At 43.2% G+C, this 18,726-nt stretch overlaps 1 protein-coding gene across 17 annotated transcripts in view; it reads left to right on the top strand.

Moving 5' to 3' along the window:
• The window catches only part of ARVCF (ARVCF delta catenin family member), a 271,201-nt gene extending 255,531 nt beyond the window's left edge, over positions 1-15,670 (top strand). For 14 of the 17 annotated variants that reach the window (XM_054082710.1, XM_054082709.1, XM_054082708.1 and 11 more), the window contains 3 exons: positions 118-208; positions 1,139-1,191; positions 6,393-6,518. In XM_054082710.1, coding sequence (XP_053938685.1) covers positions 118-208; positions 1,139-1,191; positions 6,393-6,503 — 255 coding nt within the window. In that variant the 3' untranslated portion in view covers positions 6,504-6,518. Of the gene's footprint in view, positions 1-117; positions 209-1,138; positions 1,192-6,392; positions 6,519-10,031 lie in introns of those variants that run through there. The other 3 variants (XM_054082701.1, XM_054082700.1, XM_054082698.1) reach the window with 3 other exon arrangements.
• The last annotated feature ends 3,056 nt before the right edge of the window (positions 15,671-18,726 follow it).

The following is an 18,726-nucleotide window of genomic DNA, read 5'->3' as shown; positions in this document are numbered from 1 at the left end:
GCAGAAGGGGGGCTTAGCAGCACTCTCTAATTGCTTTCAATCCTGTTGGCTTCTTTATTTCTCTTGTTCCATTTCCCTGAGTGGCAATCTTGTATTTCTGTGATTTTTGTCACATAGTCTGTTTCCGCAACTCCAAAGGGTTCCAAAGGTACTGCTGGCAGGTCTGGCTATGACGACAGCACTTTGCCGCTGGTGGATAAAAGTCAAGGTCAGTTCTGCTCTTTATCACTTTTTCTCTTGGGCTTTGTGTGCTTGTTTTCTGGATTTGCCGCATCTGTGTTATAGGAGTGATAAGGGCGAGGAGAGATGGGGAGCAGAAGTATAGTTTATGTGGTGCTTTTTACCCCACGGTCTCAAAACAGTTATTCCTCTTAGCTGTGTATGGATAGCATTCCTTCCCTTTTAAATGCACACTGCTGCTGTTGTTTTCTTGCCTTGCATGCAACATAATCAGTTAAATCTTCCTGGGAGAATTCGGGGTAGATGTGAGTTGGAACTTCGAAAGAGAACAGATGCATTTGAACAGCCTTGGTCTTAATCCTACTCACTACAGGAGTCTGTACTGAGACATACCCCCACCCCACCCCCCGGCCCTGCCTGCTTCCACCTTCACTGTCTTTGCTCAAATCTGGCAGGTGATGCAGGCAGAGGATGATTTGGGTCAGTTTGTGATCTGACAACTGAACTTTTTGTTTCCTTTGTGGGTTAGCTTTCTGTTAGCTCAGCAGGCTGCTAGATCGGATTGTGTGCCTCGGATCGGAAAGCTGCACCCTCATTTACTTTCTTTCTCTTCTGTTCTGGAGATACCAGAGAGAAGCTTGTTAGTAGTTGTAGGTAGTCCAAAGTGGAATTGCAGTAGGTCATCTGAAGTAGAATTGGAGTTTCTGTTATCTCTTGGAGAGAGCAAGTTCTGTATTACAGTGCCAAAGCAGAAAATCTAAGGATTACATGTGTTCTGTAGAGAGCTTAAATCAAGCTCCCCTTTCTGAATGGATAACAGTTGAATAGTTTGGGACTTTTTACAGTAGTCTCTGTGTTCAGTACATTATGGACCTCTCTGCTCCTGTGACTAATTTAAAACTACCAGATATTGAGAAAAGCCAGTGTAACTCAAGTAGTTTCCATGCTTGTTTTATAGATAACGAGAAAGCTGGGAGTCGCGATATGATACCTATGGTGAGCTCGGCCCAGTAAACCCAGCCATAGATCAAACCTCTCTGTCTCTTTCAGTAGATCCTGCTGTCACTCATGGGAAAGTTCAGCTGTTCTCTTAGGGACATTCTTTCAGATGGATAAAGCTGACATTTTAAAACAGAACATTCCTTTACAAAAGATAGGTTGTCATCTTATTTCGTCTGTCTTTCTTTTCTCGAAAATACATGTCCAGTGTAAACACAGATTTCTTCATGCTTTTAGTGTATAATGGAGATGTTCTGACCTAACTTTTGTTCTAATCTCTGCCCTTGAGGTAGCTGCATTCCCCATTATAGATCTGGAAGTCTGGGGATCAGAAGGATAAAAAGACTTGAAAATTTACGTCAGTGTAATGCTTGGGTTTATGTCCATTCTGCCTTTGTTGTAGGTGACACCAAAAACAAGTTAGTATGTATGATATTCCTGCTCCACCCTTTCATTTGCCTGCATCAGGCCGAGCCTGGCTTTTCCTATAGACTGAGAACGGCCACTACTGTCTATGAAGTGCTTTGAAGTTGACAGTCTCTGTATTTTAAGACTTGTAGGGTTTTTTCCTTTGCTGAGGTAAATAAAGGTGCTGTGTGGTCTCTTGGAATTTGCCTTGCTTCTTCAGTTGATGTTATTTTTATTTAACACACCTATATTAGTGCCTCAAAATATAAAAGTTTGATAACTGCTGTTGTGATTGCAGCTGACAAAAATAGCAACTTAGAAACTAAGCTGAGAGCCCCGGCACGTTCAGAAGTTAAAGTAACAAGATACATATTACCTTTCATGCTCTTGGTAAAAATGAGATGCCACCTGCATGAATCACCTGTCCATATGTATTTTGCCATAGGGGAACACTAAAACATTTGTTCTCTCACAATGGAAGAAAATACCTTCAGAGAAGATTGCCTGGCAGGGTAGCTTGTGTGCGGGCAGGTGCTGCTTGTGTATAGTCGCATGTTCCTTGTTGTCGTATGCTTAAGGAGTTACTGGTACAGCTCTGTGTACAAACTGAAATGCAAATTAACACCATATGTACATCATGAGGCAGATTCTCTGGGTTGTTCTGTTCTCCAATCTTTTGATGAGTTAGAAGATGATGTCTGTCAAGTTTTCCTGACCCCAGCTCCTGAGTACTTTTTTAACTCCATATAACTGTAAAATTTGCTGTTTCAAGGTCAGCTGAGAAGGAGCTAAATTAATTTTTCTGCTGTGCTAGCCTTAATTCAAGGAAACTGGAACAATAACTTACTGTTTCATCTCTTCCCTTCAGACTCTCTCAGATGCCATATGGTTTTGTCTTATGGGCAGGCTTGCATGAAGAGCTGCACTAGGCTCTTGTTTTTCTGATTCTAACTTCATGTGGGCTGCATTTTCTGGAATTTTATTCTTTTTCCACTCTGGAGTGAACTGGCAGATTCTAAGGAACAGAAACACCCATGTGCAGTCCTGTTTGTACCTCCAGTAAGCAGTTTGATTGTGTGTCCTCATGTACTTAAAGAGACTGACGTCCCTTATGTCTGCAAAGAAAGTGCTTGGCAAAGTACCAGAGGAAGTTGTTCAGCATCCCCAGCATATCTTATTTCTTTTTATTGCAGATACATCCTGTGCCCTGATTTCAGTGGTTTTTTTCCTCACCTTCCTCTCTTTCTGACTTCTCTTGCTCTAATAACTTTCTAATTTATGTTTGCTGTCTTTTAGAGAACTCTCATCTGACTCTAGCTTTGTGTTGTCCATCTTCACTTAATTCAGATTCATTAGGATTGCATGATTATCTTTCTGTTTATCAATTTGCTACTGAACTTGTAATTGCCTCAAACATGTTAGTGTGGCAATTGCAGAATTCAGTGGATGTCTGTGCCCCACACACACGTTAGAGGTACCCATCCCTTCAGGCAGGTCCATCAGCCCAGAGTGTTCTCCTGCTCCCTGCTACTTGTTCCAGGAACATGACCACCTGTCTGCTACTTAACCTGTTACGCGTTTTTATCAGGGCTCAGCTGTCTTGGTGCCTGGGCTTTACTGTTAACCCATGTTGACTCTTTCAAGCTTGCAAAAAGAAAATTACTACTGGTATCTCAGCTGGTCTGCTAATGCTGTGAGGGTTCATTCCTGCTCTGTAAAGATTAATTCATTATTGGTGTGTCTAGGGAGGCAGAAAGATACATTCCCCCGTTAGCTGCAGAACTAGACCAGTTAGATTCCTGTTGTCTGGAGCAGTGGGAGGGCCTGGTAGGGCATGAAGTCCTGGGAGATCGAAGAGAACGTGCATTATGAGTTTGCCATGGGATGCAGTAGATGGCCCAGTGCAGAGATAGCTCAGGTCTGGTCAGACTTCATCAGCTCCAGACAAGTGGCTCTGCACTGAGTAATCTGAAGATCATCAATGCTTATTGTCATGGTGCGGCCTGAGGTGGCTTTGACCATGAGCTGTCTGTGGGAGCAGCAGAATGGTGCTCTCAAGGCTTGTGTGCCACATGTGCGAGTCTCTCTAAAACTGTCTGTGCCACAGTTAACCTATGGCCAGTCAGACAGAGCATCTGAGAGCTGAAAGTTGTTCAGACCGATAGACACATAGTTCAGATGCCCCTGTCCTACGTGCCCATCTTCAGGCATAACTTTCCTTTTCTCCTCCTTTTTTGATGCACCTGGAGGTTTGATTTTTGTAAGTTGACATCTCTGTGAGGCACAGATGGACTGAGACTCAGCAGTCATTTGGTCTGTAGTCTGTGATGACATGGAAACGCAAGCCCAGAGTGAATGGGTGATATTTGGTGAAACAGAGGAAACAACAAGCAAAAAGTTGAGAGAGAAGAATAAATGAGCCAAGAATGGGACATGCTTTATTGACCAACATCACTTTTGTCTATACATTGAATTGTATTAACTCAGAATAATGCACTTGTACCTTTAAGCTAGTAAAATCTGTATGTCTCCTTTATGAAACAGAAACAGTTGATTCTGAGCCCTTTTAGAATGAATCCTGAAACATGGGAGAAGCAGTGCTTTCTCATTCTTTGGAGAGCTGTGGTCCTTGGGGCACTGAGGGTTACTTGTCTCATGCAGCCTCCCTGAGATTATTTCTTATTTATTAGCTCAAATCATGAAACATCCTGTCACCGATGCTGCTTATCTTGACAGGAGACATAGCACAGCATGTGGTTTTTAGAAACACATAATACCATTAGTGCTGAGGCATCGCGGCACCGTTAGCACACAGACCGCACAACAGCGGGATGAACGTATGAATGGCAAAATGTCTTGAAACTTAGATATGAAAAACAAGTTCTTGACAATTCCTTGTTGTTAGATACTGCCAGTGTGCAAAAACTTAATCTTTCCTGTTGTGCTCTTAATTTTTTTTTTTATTACAGTCCTTACTTTGACCTTGCAGCCTGAGAAGAGTCAGAGCTGCTGCGCGTTCACTTCTGTAGCTGTTGCTTTTCTGGGGCAGGTGGTACAGGTTTCCCTTTGTATCTTGGCCATTCATTTGAAAAATGTTAGTGATCACGCATGATGATGGCACTACAAAAATGCAGGAATCTGACACATCACTATAATTAATATAGATGTAAAAAAGCTACTGCTCGGTTGTTTGAGTTTGATTATTTTGTTTGTTTGGTTTTGGAGTCAGCATGTAGTCCATCATTTAACTGCACACAAACGGGAACTACATACTCTTGAATAAGTGATGAATCTTTAGATTAGGATATGACTTGCAGCGGTATTCATGCCTGTCATTTGAAAGAGAATTAGTGGTCATAGGTTCCTCCACAAATGCTGTCGGGTACCTGAGTGCAGCTGGCAGGGTTAGATTTTTTTCTTTTTTTGTTTGAAAGGAATAACCAAGAATGTTAGTGCATCTTCATTGTCAACAAACATTGAAAGTAAAGCTCTGTGTAGCAATTATTTTCATGCTTTAAGATCGTGTGGCTAGTGTATAACTCCGAAGTTCTATAGTTTATTTTTAGGTGCACAGTGAAATAATCTGTTACTGCCCATGATGTCATAAGTGTCTATTATTTCAGGTGCCTGTTGCAGCTCTGTGTGCACTTTGGTTCATGAGACACACAGGAAAACTACAGCTTTCCAAAACGAACCGGGCTGTGGCCAGCACCGACATCATTCTCGGGCCCTGCTCTATGGCAGGGTTTGGTACAGATCTCTCCAGCTGTTTCCCATGTGGGCAAAACAGTGCCTCTGAGCCATGGAAACTCACAAAAAAACAGGACTTGTTTTTCCTTCCTGACCTGTTGCAGGCATGTAATTAAACCAAAGGAGGAACATTTTGACAGTTAACGTAAAAAGTTAATGTAAAACTTTTTTGTAGTATTCTGAGAACCCAATTTGTCAGGACGCAAAAATATCAATGATCCATCGATTGCATGGGGGGAAACAAAAGCCTACAGGGAGCTACAATTTTGAGTGTCGTTTACCCCATATTACTGTGTTGCCGAAGCCAAGCAGGAGAGGATCTATTTATCACTGATAATGAGGGGAATATGAGGCATCAGGAAAATAAATGAAGATTTTCATTGGCTGACAGTGATTCAAAGCAAAGGTTCTGAAATAATTAGAACCCTTTCTTTATAAACCCCTCTCAGACTTTTCTTCCTTGTGTTCCTCGCGCTTTCATATTGTTTTAGTTGTCAGGAGAAAAAGCACCAACAGGTGCTGCTTTGTAATACAGACCAGTCCGAGCACAGCAGGGCTTGCAGCAAGATTTCTTCCAGCTCGACAGACCCTTTTTCAGTGCTCTGAAAGGACGCGTCCTGCTAGTAGTCAGGCTCAGGAAGAGTGGGAACATGCTGCAGAGCATTCAGGAGCTAACGCAGCCAATAATCAGGCTGCTAAGTAAGGAAAGCAAGGTTTGGGCTGAATTTGGAGCTCATTAGCCACAGGGTGTGAGATGACAACTTGCTGCTTTCCTTGGCATGCTAAAATCTGCAGCATGGCTGGGATGAAAACACTGCTGCTGGCTAATGAGTGCCAGCATCTGGCAGTGATACAAAACTAGAGATTTTTGTTTTCTTTCAAGCTGATAAAAATGAAATTTCAGAGTTGGAGCGCATGTGAAAAGCAGGGCCGACCAGCATCTTTCAGTTGTGATGTTTTGTTTTCTGTTTCTTTGCTGAAGAATTCCACTAGCATCAGCTCTGGTTTTGCTCTAATTTGGCTTTATGCCTGACTGTCACCTTATTTCTCCTCAGATGGGTACTCCACCATCGATCACCGTGAGAAGGAGCGCAAATACAAGACCAGCGATAGCACAGGGGAGCCTCAGAGAAAGAACCTTTAAAGTGAGCTGCTTCTTACGCTGAATGCCAGTTATTGCCTTTAAAGAAAGGAAGCCCTGGTGTACTCAGCAAGAAACATAGGGTAGTTACTCACCAGGGGCTGTAAAGAGCTGTTTGTTTTTTAGATAAAGGCACCATTTTGTAACTTAGCACTGGCTAAACTAGAAAAAAAACCCAAAATGCTGCTTCCCGGCACAGGAGCAATTGCAGGCTATCACTGTATTCTTGTAAATGGATGCGGCTGTAAAAATAGGAAGTGTTTGTTCTGTCACCCTAGTCCAGCAGCACTCCCCTTAACCCCGCGTATATGTGTGCTCAGAACTTCGTTCTGAGAATAGTCATGTCAAACTGTCACACTGCTTTATTGTTTTCACTGTGAGAACTAGGTGTGAACTTCTGTGTCTGTGTGCAGCAGCAGGGTGAACGGTATTCGATTTCCCGACACTCATTTCCTGTCCTGGTCATGGACTGTGGGCACAGGCCAAGGGGATGGAGAGAGAGGCAAGGCATGCATAGTTATGTATGTGTCTTCTAAAAACAGGTTTATAATTTAAAACAAAATACCTTACGTCCTAAAGCTTTCTATATTGTGGGTTATGTGCAAATGTGGCTCAGTAGGCTCTGTATAATTTCTGTTACATTGCTACACCTTTTCAATAGAACTTTTTGAAAGTTGCTTAATTGCTGTGGCCATCAGTTTATCCCTGGCCTCAAAACAAGCTTGTATCTTCCTCTGGGAAGTAATTTTGAGGAGGAAAGAGGAGGATTCGGTGAAACAAGAGTCAATGGTAGAAAACACACCATTGTTAGTCTGCAGAAGGCTGTCCTTGATAACCCTCAGCACATTGCTGGTAATACCAGAAAATCTAGGTGATTCACATTCAGTGGAAACAACTACATTTCAGTTGATTGAAAGGAAAGCCCTATTACTGAACATCAGGAAATAAAAATGTGAGTTAGAGGAAAAACATTTCCATAGACCATGAATTAGGAATATGGCCAGCTGCGCCAGCTTGCCTATATTGACTTCCCTGGTCATGCTTTTCCTGCTGTGCCTGCCTTTCCATGAAGGCGCACCCTGGAGGGAACAGCTTCAACCCAGCTGGACTTCTTCAAAGTTCAGATCACTCTCTTCACTTCGCTGTTCTGGCTATGGTTGCAGCCTGTTGAAGGCTGCCCAGTAGAGGTGGTTGGGCTCCTTCGTTGTTTTTGGAACTGATAAAACTGAGCTGATACAGTGTGCCTCCCCTGTTTCCAGTGTGGCATGGAGGATGGACCTGCTGGAACGAGCATCAATGGAATACACTTTCTAGTTCCACTTATCACAGTTCTAATATATCTTGCAAGATGTGGTAGGAATTGATGCACTAAGTGACATAAAAATGTTGATCAATAGGAGCTTGACAGAAAATGTCTTTGTAAGGAGAACAGGCCAAGGCAGGTAAATATGAATATTTGTGGCTTTTGCCCACTCAACATTCATTAACATGGTCCAATACAATCCTCAAAATCGCATCAAGCAGCCCAGAATCCCATGTATGTCTGAGTTGAAGCACAACCAGTTCATGCGTAGCTGCTTTGCTTTCATTGAGTGAAAAGAGAAAAAACATTTCACCTGGATGATGCTTCCCCCGTGGTCTGTGCTGTCTCTTTGCTGTAAAGACAGAGGTAACCTGAGTTCCTACTCTTGTACACACTGAAGGTATGTGCTGCCAGGCCCTCAGCTAGGCAGAGCTGAGTAGCTGCTGCTCATCCTTCTGCTGATCCCGTGAGACAGGAATGTATCAGTGGCATCTTCTGGCTTGTGAGCTGTTTGATAACCAGGGCACTGAGGCTCAAGAGCGGCCAAGAACTGTGAATGATGTGATGGCAGGGAAGTGCAGCCTTTTGGCGGTTGCAGATGCTTTTATCAGTATTGTGCCTTTGCTGATCTTGTTTCTTTCTCTACCACTAATTTTCCCTTGTGTTCCTTTAAGCTGACTTGTTTGGTGGTTTCGTTTGATTAATCCGCTCTGTTTTGTCTTTAACTCCTCACTCTGTGCTGCAGAATGACACAAATAGGAAAAACATTAATAGGAGTAATAGGGCTTCGGTGAATCTGGTGGATGCCCGTGACATTAAACCCCAGCCTGTTGACTCCTGGGTCTAACTTGCATGCATGGTAGGTCCTTTTAATGGTAATTGGTGCTAGTGATTAACTTGTCTCATGCATGATCTGTATCGCTGTGGAATCTCGTCAAGGCTAATTGCTAACTGGGTCCTTTAGACAAAGGAAAATGCATTTTAAAAAAAGTCATGTTTATATTGTTCAGAGTATCTTTAATGAAATGCAATCAAACACCACTGTTTGATTAAAAAATTACCCGTCAAATAACCAGGCAGAAAATTAATGTTTTGAATGATTGGCCGTCAGCTGAAATGTGAAGGATGCCTGCTGTTAGGCCATGGGAATGGATTTGAACAGTGTGTTCCTGCTTCCAACCATTTTTTTCCCCTCGGCTTATTGTAAGGATTAGCCTGAGAGCTTAGGAAAAGCATATCCTTGACTATCCATGGATGTCCCCCGAGGTTCCCATGAATTATACAGTCTTGCCCATCTGCAGGAAAGCTGCTGCCCTTACACAGGTTACTTTGCAAGGAGAGATGATTTTGGTTACCCGGTAAACATTGACTGACACCTCCCAATTCTCAATTCCTTTATTTTTCCTTTAGCTAAAGAAAGGGGCCTTTTTGTCGCTCTCTAGTTCTCTGCCTGTGCCACATGCCAGGTTCCTCAGTACCGTTACTGGCCTTTCTTCCCTCCTGCCACTGCTCATCTGTCTCCTGCTGTCTTGCTGGACAGCCCTCCGCCCTGGTTGTGCCTCCTGGCGCTCTGTGGGATGTAGCGCTGCATTTGAACAGTGGGGTTTGTGCCCTTGGCTATGACTGAGGGAAAATCTTAGTGACTGTTGTGAAGGCATTGGGCAGCTTTCCCACCAGAGAGGACAATAGGCCTTTAAAGGGCCAAATTCCAGAACAGGGAGAACTGTCCACCCCCATAGTTCTATGTGGAAGTCACTTGCATCAGTGGGAGAGGAAACTCCTGTATGATTTTGGGTGGTGGTGTGGGATTTTCTTTTTTAACCCTCCTTTTCCTTTTAAGAGTGTAGTACAAGAGCGAAGTGGTTATTGATAGTTTCTTTTCCTGGGCTGGAAGCCCCTGCCCAGAGCAGTCTTTCAGCAGTGCCAGGTTCTCCTGGGTAGACCTGGGGCAGACTCCAGCACAGTGGGCTTCCCGCAGCGGGGCAGCTCTCCACGGCTCTGCCGAAGGGCAGAGGCACTGGTTGCAAGTAGTGCCTGTACGTTTCTTCCTCTGAGTACTGAAGGGTTACAGGCAGGGTATGGACTATGAAAAATGAACTCTGTGCTCATTTTTTCTCAGTCGCACCCTCCAAGGTACCCACATATTTGGGATAGGTTGGCATTTCCAGTCTCTGTCCTGCCACTGGGCGATGGAGATCACCAAGGTCATGTTCCTTGCTGGTATTAATGAGCTGTGGCTTTCTTTTGCAGGGCTAGAGTCCAACCACATTTTTATTTAATCGAGGGGGAGAAACAAACATTGAATCGACACGGAGGATCTCATCAGTCACTACTGCCATTCAGGTTTGGAGGGCGCTGCATCACTGACCAGGCTGCAGATTCCAGGAGGATGCGGGGAGAACACACTCATGTGACTGCCGTTGCTAACCCCAGGGCACCTGCCTTACAGCGAGACAATTTGCTTTTTAACTGCGTTACATTCCCACCAGGAATAGCCACCACCTCCCCCTCTTTTCCAGTCCTGCAAGAAGAAAGTAAGCAAGGGAAAGGAACCCGAGCTTCCTTCTAGCTGGCTGCGTTCTTAGGTGACCCTTGGGTGTGGATGGTGCCAAGAGTAAGAAATGAAGGTGGCAAGGAGACAGCTTCACAAGTGAAAGAGAAACTGCGGAATATTGGAAATAATATCATAGGTGTAGCCATGAAGATAATAGCACTTTTCTGGTTTGGGGCTCATTGTTTTGGTTTTTGTTTTGGGGGATTTCTTTTGAACTGCGAATCTAACATTTCTAAAGGCTTTTCAAAAAATGTTTAGGTTTTCTTCATTGTTTCCACAGAAAGTGCAGGAATGTTGAGTGGGTTTATTGGATTTCAACAAAGGCAAAAATGCAGAACAAAAACTATTTAAACGCTGGTCAAATGAACTGGCGAGCGGATGACAAACTTGATGCCAGCTGTATAATCTGCTTTTAGAGTAAGCTATATCAATCACAGTGCTATATTATCATTATAATCTGGTGTACAATGCCTTTTGGATTCTGTAATGGCTCTGTTCTTATTTCCACATACTGAAAAGCCGTTTATTGAAAGTTTCGGTGTCCCTGGTTGAGAAATCTACGCTGAGAAATGGAGTTGGCTGCCTTTTTATTTTCTTGTTCTCAAAGATTGCAGTAAGAAGCTTCAACATCTTAAATGTGCCAGTGTTGCACTGATGACGATTAACCATTTTTTTTTTGCCATAGCTGTTTAACACATGGGAGGAAAATCGGAGCTTTTTCATAGGATTTCTCATTTTGAACACTCATTTTGAACACTTTAGATGGGTCTGTCACGTATATTTGATGTTAAATTTATCACTGTTGGATCCATGTTTGCTTTGGGTTATAGATCCTGATGAAAAATGCCACAAATGGAGAACTGGTTTGGCATTTGTTAAATTGTCATTGTGATTTCTCTGTTCCTTTGGTTTGGTTTTGAGATTACATCTTTGATTTGGTGTGAAAATCACTCATGTGCAATCGTTCTCCTCTTAGATGCCAAGGCCTGCTTTGTGTGAGGGGCAATTTTTACCTCAGGAGAAGGTACTCTGCATGTATGGCATTTGGTAATGCCACAAAGTAAATGACTTCAGATCACTGATTTTCTCCAGGCATTGGTCAAGGAAGGGCAGCAGATGAGAATAGGAAGCAAAGGTCTCACATCAGAGGACTTTTTCTGATTTTATTTGGTTGCCACTGTTCTTTGATTGCCACATTTCTTTTTAACAAGCTCCTAAAAACGGTGTGACTGGAAAGCACATTTTTTAATCTATCAGTCATCATTTGTGGTTTTCAGTGGCTGCCGTTTCCTTTGTAATTGAAGAGGGGAAATATCCAACAACCTCACCTCCCCCAAAATATTACTGTAATAGTAAACATCTAAAATTTTTGTAAAAAAAATTTAAAAACTTAAAAAAAGCGAGTACCAAGAGCTTTGTATCTTCTTGAGTATATTAAAATTTGTCATGAATACATATATAAAAATAAGTAAATAAAAATCTATATATCTATATATATTGTTGTGCAGAGGATAGGTTAACAAAACCACGTAAAGTAGTTTGCAGGAGAGGGGAAGCGTTTGTGTTGATTCAGGGAAAAAAAATGATGCCAGAAGCTGTCAGTGATTTCAATGAAACATATGCTCGTTCACACCCTCCCTTTTTGACCCTGATCTCCCACGTACATTGCACTGGTCACTTCTGGATCCTGGGGAAGGTGAAGTTGCTTGGAGCAAATCAAGATAGCAAAGATTTATTTTTTTTTTCACCTGCATGAGAGTCCCGTTGGGCCAAAGATGCTCAGCGTGTCAAGGGAAGCAAAGATACATCTGTGATTATCTGCATTTGTGTTGGGGCAGTGTCTCTCTGTATGTAGACATAAAGCGTGGTGATGAAACCAGTTACATAGTCTGACTGTATATTAACTATATCAATGGTGCTCTTTTCATACTTGTTCTGCCAATACGTGGAGACCCTTTTAACCAAGCTACACAGAAGAGTTTTATATCACTTTTGGTTATGTACTTGGTGTATTCTTTTTGTATATGAAAGGATTTTTTTAAAAACACTCAGTAATTAGCAATGGAACTGCTTTGTAGCTGATTAGAACAGTGTGAGAGAAGGGCCGTGCTGTCAGTCTGTCCCTGATCTACTTCAAACCATATATTTACCAAAGGAGTCTGAGCAAACGTTCACTTAAAATAAAGACCTGACTGTTGAAAGGACTTTGTGATTTAGTTATCTTACAGATACTTGAAAGCCAGTAAGAGGTTAATGGAGGAGACTGCAGGAAGGGAGAAGTGAGATGACTAGGGGCCAGTTATGGCTATGACCTCCTGTCCCTGAGAGTCAGTGGCTCTCGAAAGGGGGGGGGGGAGGAGGGGCCCTACAGGGACACTCAAAATCTGGATTGGAATCTGCTTTGCTCTCTTTCACTTGTGGGCTAAAACCACCAAGGAGTTTTTGAGAAGCAAATTCAGAGCCTATCCCGCTTCCACAGAAATCCTTTTCGTGCACCCTGGCACGGGCAGGCCTCCTGGTCGAGTTGGAAGGCCAGGTCTGCCTGGGGCCACTGTAGCAAACCCTCTGTTCTCCCGGGGGTAAGTGTGCATGGCAGCCAGCATAGTTGTAAGCAGACAACGCGGTTTATTGCTACAGAAAAGCAAAGGGTGGGATATCGAGAAGTCAAATACAAAGTCTATGGGCCAAGACTTCCCTGGGAATCACACATCTTACCCTATGCCTTACAGGAACGATGAATTCCCAAGTATGTAGCAATAACCCATCATTTATGTTACTGTGGTATTTTTTTCCTTCTCAGCAAACTGTTTGGGTATTGAGAAAGACAGGTTTGGGAGGTTACTTGTGTGTAAGACTATCACCATGTGTTATCAGCCCACCAGCTGAAGTCCAGAACAAGACACTTTAAACCCAGTCTGGTGATTTAATGTCCTTTTCTCTACGAGCTGGCTGGTGGGATGTGCACCCACCCCTCGCCTCTCCTCTTGTTGGCTCAGGTGTGACCAGCTGTTCGAGCTGTTCTGGGACGGGGTGGATGAACCCGTAGTTGTTGTGTTTGGCAGCAGGGACTGTATGTAAAGAAGGGAAAGTGGCAGTGTGTGTGACTAAAGCTGCAGTAGGGTCTAGAGGCTCCTGCTAAAAGGCAGGCACTGCTTTTTAGGGCTGAGGCATGTGACCTCCTCTTTTCTTGTTGGCTCCACTGTGAAAACTGGAGGGAATCTGCCTGCAAAGGGCTGGGGTAGAAGAGATTTCTACCTGCAAAAGTTCTAGTGGGAGAAATGGTTGTAGAAGGAAGCGATGGTGTTGCGAGACTCCTGCTAAAGAGGGCGAGGAAATGTAATGGCTCAGGAAGGTCTGAGCTAAAACAGGGGAGAGGGAGACATCTGATGGCATGTGATTACTGCAGAATTTTCTTCCCGGGGAGGTGGCTTGCACAGCTTGTAGGCATCTTCCAGAAGCTGTAGAAACACCAGTGTGTTCTCCCCTGGAGAAGCCTCAAGCTTCGTTATTGAGTGTGTGAGCAATTGTGCTCACAGCTTCCCGGGTGGGTCAGTCTGTCTGCAGAATCTGAGAGTGAAAAGCAAGGCTTTTTAGGACATTTTGTTTGTGTCTTGATGTTAAGTAGCCAGAAGAGTAAGACAACTCTAGATGTGTTGCCAGCTTGAAATGCTCCCCAGAGAACAGCTTGGGCAGCCACAGGTCCTGATTTTCAGTGTCTTCTGAGCAAAACAGCTGCGTTTCCTAGTTCTGCTCTTGGGCACACTGATTCTGAAAGTGCCTGAATTGGGAAAGCCACTCTGGTCTTTGTTGCTGAGATGTCACAGAATGAACTGATCTGGGGACTGTGAGCTGTAAGGGGTATCAAGAAAGCAGGGTTGTAGCAGGTTTGTTACAGCAGGTGAGTGAGTCCTGGGCAGCTCTGAGGAGCAGTTTTCTGTGGTGCTTTCTAACTTGCAAGGCTTATGCTAGGCAAAGCAGTTTCCACTCCTAGAGCAGTTCCGTGAGATTGAAGGTGGTGAGTTACTTTCTGTTACTTGCCTTAAAGCTGAGCGTATCAGCTCGGCTACCTGTGAGTGGTGCACGCACTAAACCCTTCAAGTGAGCAAAGCCTCAGAGGCAGGTGGGCACATTGGAGTGGTTACAGCCTCTGCCACTGCCCGACTGCCCTCTTGGTGAGAACTACAGTGTGCCAGTAACTCCAGCCAGCACCTTGTGCTATGCAGTGAAGTCGTGCTGTCACAGGTTTTGAAGGTGTTTAGATAGATAGGCATAGTTCTTGCAAAGTTTCTTTGTTTTGATGCCCCTAAAATCTGGTGTTTCCTTATCTTTGACAGAGAAATGCTCTGATTTATTGGTGCAGTAACTAATCTAGTGCATTTAAGGGGAAGGCAGTATGAACCTTTTTTTTCTGTCTTAAGTTTTACGTCGGGGTAGGATGTCCTGAAGTCCAGGGTGAGAAGGAAGATGGCACAGATACTACAAGGCCTGCCAATCTGGTTCTTACTGTTCAGAAAAACAAAATAACTAGACTAAGAAGCTTACTGGTAATTAGTAGCTAATGTGTTTGTAATTATCATGTGCCTTAAAATTTTCATGGTAGGAGAATAAAAAAAATAAATCAACAATGTGTTTTCTGTAATACTGCTCAACATTCTCTCTGTAGTTTAGACTGGTGGGATTTTGCATTGTATTTACACTGTACTATAAACTGAAACCCTTAGAACGGTTTGATTTTCCAAGTATGGAGAGGAAAAAAAGGTGGATTATGCTTTTCATAGAACAAATGTTACCGTGACAGAATGTATGATTATTATAGGATCTTTCCATAATGCAGACAAGTAGAGAATGCTTGTTAGAAACCAGGTATGTAGGATAACAATTTGGTGTGTTTTCAATAAACCATGCCTGGAAAGAATACATGTGCCATTGGTTATCTTTTTGTTGCATCAGTTATCTCCAATATTCTTTGGGTTTGCAACAGCAGCTCTCTGTGGCAGGGGATTATTCAGCGCTAGCTCAGGTCAGCGCTCTGTGTTAGTAAAAGGTCACTGGGGTAATGAGGGCAATTTGAATGCCCTTTAAACCAGTATAGCTGAACACATTTGATTCATTGCCATATGCTGGAGTTGTAGCACGAAGACTGTAAGGACCCTGTAGATCATGGGGTTTTTTCCTTTTATTATACAAGCATATTTCAGTGGGAAAGACATCTGTGTCACTGTGGAAAGGCCTGCGCATTCGGGACTGCAAGCTTAAGTTGCTGATGGCTTTTCCATTTGGGAAGTTATTAACCTTTCCCAATACAGTCATAAAACCATGTAACTTTTACAAAGATTTCTCTCTTCTGAAACGTGTGCAAGTATTCACGTAACTGTAAGTGTGTAAGAATAAAAGGAAAGTTTATCATAATGATACATGAGGTTTGATTGAAATAAGACATTGTTATTTTGGGAATGTGCCAACTAGTTTACATTTGTTGCTGTAGGGGGGGAATTCCAATACTGAAAAGTCAACCGTGTATTTCAAGTAACAACCAGTTACTAACAGATCTTAATTCTTGCGAGGACTGCCTCTCCCTGGAACATTCTTCTGTGCTGATAAGATCAGTAGGGAGACTGATGCCCCCAAACATCACTATGCTTTCATGAAGCATGACAAAACCCAGTAAATCTTGATGTGAGAGTTCTGCAAGGTCTTGCAGATAGAGCGGAGGTCAGGTTTTCTGCAATGGAAAGGTTGATGAATGATGGCCAGTATGTTTGCCGTATGTTAATGCCCGATTGTACCATTCACAGCTCTACTATAAGGTTCCATTTCCCTGCGAATGCCTTCAGACAGCACTTGGAAGGTCATCTCCAGCTTGCCTTCCCTCTCAGATGTCCTGAACACACCCCCAGGAGTTTTGTATCATCTCCAGATTCTGATCTTGCAGCTGGAGGAACTCATTTCACATATACTGTGGTAAGGTGTGGGCTCCTGGGCTTAGCATCTTGCTCCTAGGGATCATCAGTGTTCTGCTGCAATGAGGAATCTGATTTTTGCTTTGTGGATGCACTAACATGGCCATGAATAGCAGATGCTGTAGGTAAGGTATTGAGCTAGACCAAATATATTGTTTCTACAACTGACCTTTTGTAGCTGTCAAAGTGATTTCATTTCCAGTGTATCACAGGTTGTGCAAATGGAAGCAGTGAGGCCGACAGGTGGAAGGTTAACCTGGTAACAACAGACAAGAAATACCACAGCCCTCATCTGTTTCAGGTTTTAGCAGTGCCTTGAGGGAGTATTCTGTCCTCGTGTGTGTCTTCTCCAGTGTCTTGCTGTGAAGGTCTCTGTGCAGCTGAAGCACAGCGAAGGCAGAACCTCATTCTGGTATGAGCAGACAGAGGGGGTCTTTTACAATGGGAGGTTGTTTTATAATGAGACCCTTAACTGAGCTGTAGAGGCAGAGGCAAAGACTGAAACTCTCTTACTACATTCAGTGTGTGTGCACAGCAAACCTAGCTAGCTGTTACTGAGATGGTAGCTTAGAACTGTTTACTAAATGATTGACTACTCAAGCAAATAACCACACGATTGCCCTGGTGGTGTTGCCCTTGGAGGGGAGGGTTGGGATATCAGTGGTCTCTCTCTTGCTGCTCTGTGGAGATTTCTGTATGTTCTCTTCACCACATCTGTTGTTCAACTTGTTGCTCAAAAACCCTTCAGTGGGGTGTTTTTCACTTCCTCATGCCAGTGGAAGGAAGCAGATGCTCGTGTACAAATGTGTAACAACTGCTGTTCACTCTGATGAGTAATTCCTGCTGTAAGGATTACTATGTGGGTGCTGTTGAGCTCAGTTTGGTATTGAATTAGGAACTGAAAGGGCCTACTGCTGAGTTTTATTTCCTCATAAATCCTTCTCTCTTGTATACCAATTTAAAGAATCAGTTCAATATTTTGAAAGACAAAGTCACATCCTTTTGAGGTAACAGAGAGGCTCTGGCACTTTCATGTGTTGCCTGAATCGCCAAGACAACCTAGAGAGCAGCTGTGTTTGGAGAATGGATCTCTGTTACCGGTATTTGATGGGATCAATGATCTGTGACATGAGTTGTGAGAACTGGCTGGCGTGTTTGGAGGGAGTTCTCTCCACTGGGAGCGTTCTTTCAGCAGCACTCTTAGTGGGCAGTGTTTACACAGTACTTCCAGATGCACCATTCCATACCTGTTTTGTGCCAGAATAGGTTGTGTTTTCTAACTGCAATAGGCTGACATTGCAGGAACACTCAGTAGGTTTCAGAATATATCTGAAGATTCATTGTCTACCTTTTGCTTTTCCCAGAATTCCAGGATTGACTTTATTTTGAAAAGCAACTCTCCCTGGGAGATTTCACATTTTTGTGTCAGTGACTCCAGATCATATTTGTTCAACTGACCAAAAGCCTTTCTTCTAATTGTCAGTCATGCAAACCAAGTCAGGCTTTTTCCTTCTCATCCCTTGCCACCAATAATTAAGAGCATTTCATAAGTGTGGTCAAGTGGAAAAATTGTTCTTGCGTATGGAGTTCTGTAAATAATCTGATGATACACACATTGTGTTTATTTTTACAATTTGCTAGGTGGGAGATCCTTTCTAATGAATTAAAATACCTTTTTTCTACTAAAAGGTGGCTATTAGACTTGTCCATATGCATTATTCATGAATGCATCTTTGGAAACATCCATGCTGACTCTACAGGTTCCCTCATTCTCTAGTTTTATTGACAATCTCTCGGACGGTAATTTTGGCCATTAACTAGCAGTAGGAATGTATTTTTCTGATACTCTCTTGTGGAAGTGCAGAACAGCCTGCCTGTTACGCATCCTTCAGTGTGCGTCAGAGACTTTGGTTTGTTTATCAGTAGGCATTAAGTGCCCTGCTGTGGCTGGAGCGTCTGTTTAGGTGCAAAGGTGTTTAAAGCTGGATGAAAAAAGAGGATTATTTGTAGCCATGCTTTTAGGTGCACAGAAGAAATTTCTGGTCAACTGTATGTATCCAGATTTTTCCAGTGTGCTCTAGAAACTTCTGTGTGCCAGTAAACGGGCTTTAAGGTTTTCTTCTGCAAATTTTACAAAAACTACTTGGAATCCCCTGAAGGGACTCTCACTCAGGGACTTCAAGTTGAGCCTGAATACCGAGAGGATGTGCTGCTAAGCAAGCTCACAGAATAAATCATTGACTCTTTCACAGTGTGAGATGGAAGTGTTAGAACTGAGGGTCTGCTCCTGCCCAGGACAGCACAACAGAGTCGCGAGGGGCTGCTTCTGCATAATCAAGTCCAGCATGGCAAGTCTTGTGTCTTTCTCAATGTGACAGTTCAAAATTGTTAAAGAAACTGATAATGTCACCTCAAATCCGTGTGAAACACA

This window comes from Cuculus canorus, chromosome 17, assembly GCF_017976375.1.
Source record: "Cuculus canorus isolate bCucCan1 chromosome 17, bCucCan1.pri, whole genome shotgun sequence".
Taxonomy (NCBI): Eukaryota; Metazoa; Chordata; class Aves; order Cuculiformes; family Cuculidae; genus Cuculus; species Cuculus canorus.
The sequence above is the reverse complement of the archived record's forward strand: the minus strand, read 5'-3'. Positions and strand labels throughout refer to the sequence as shown.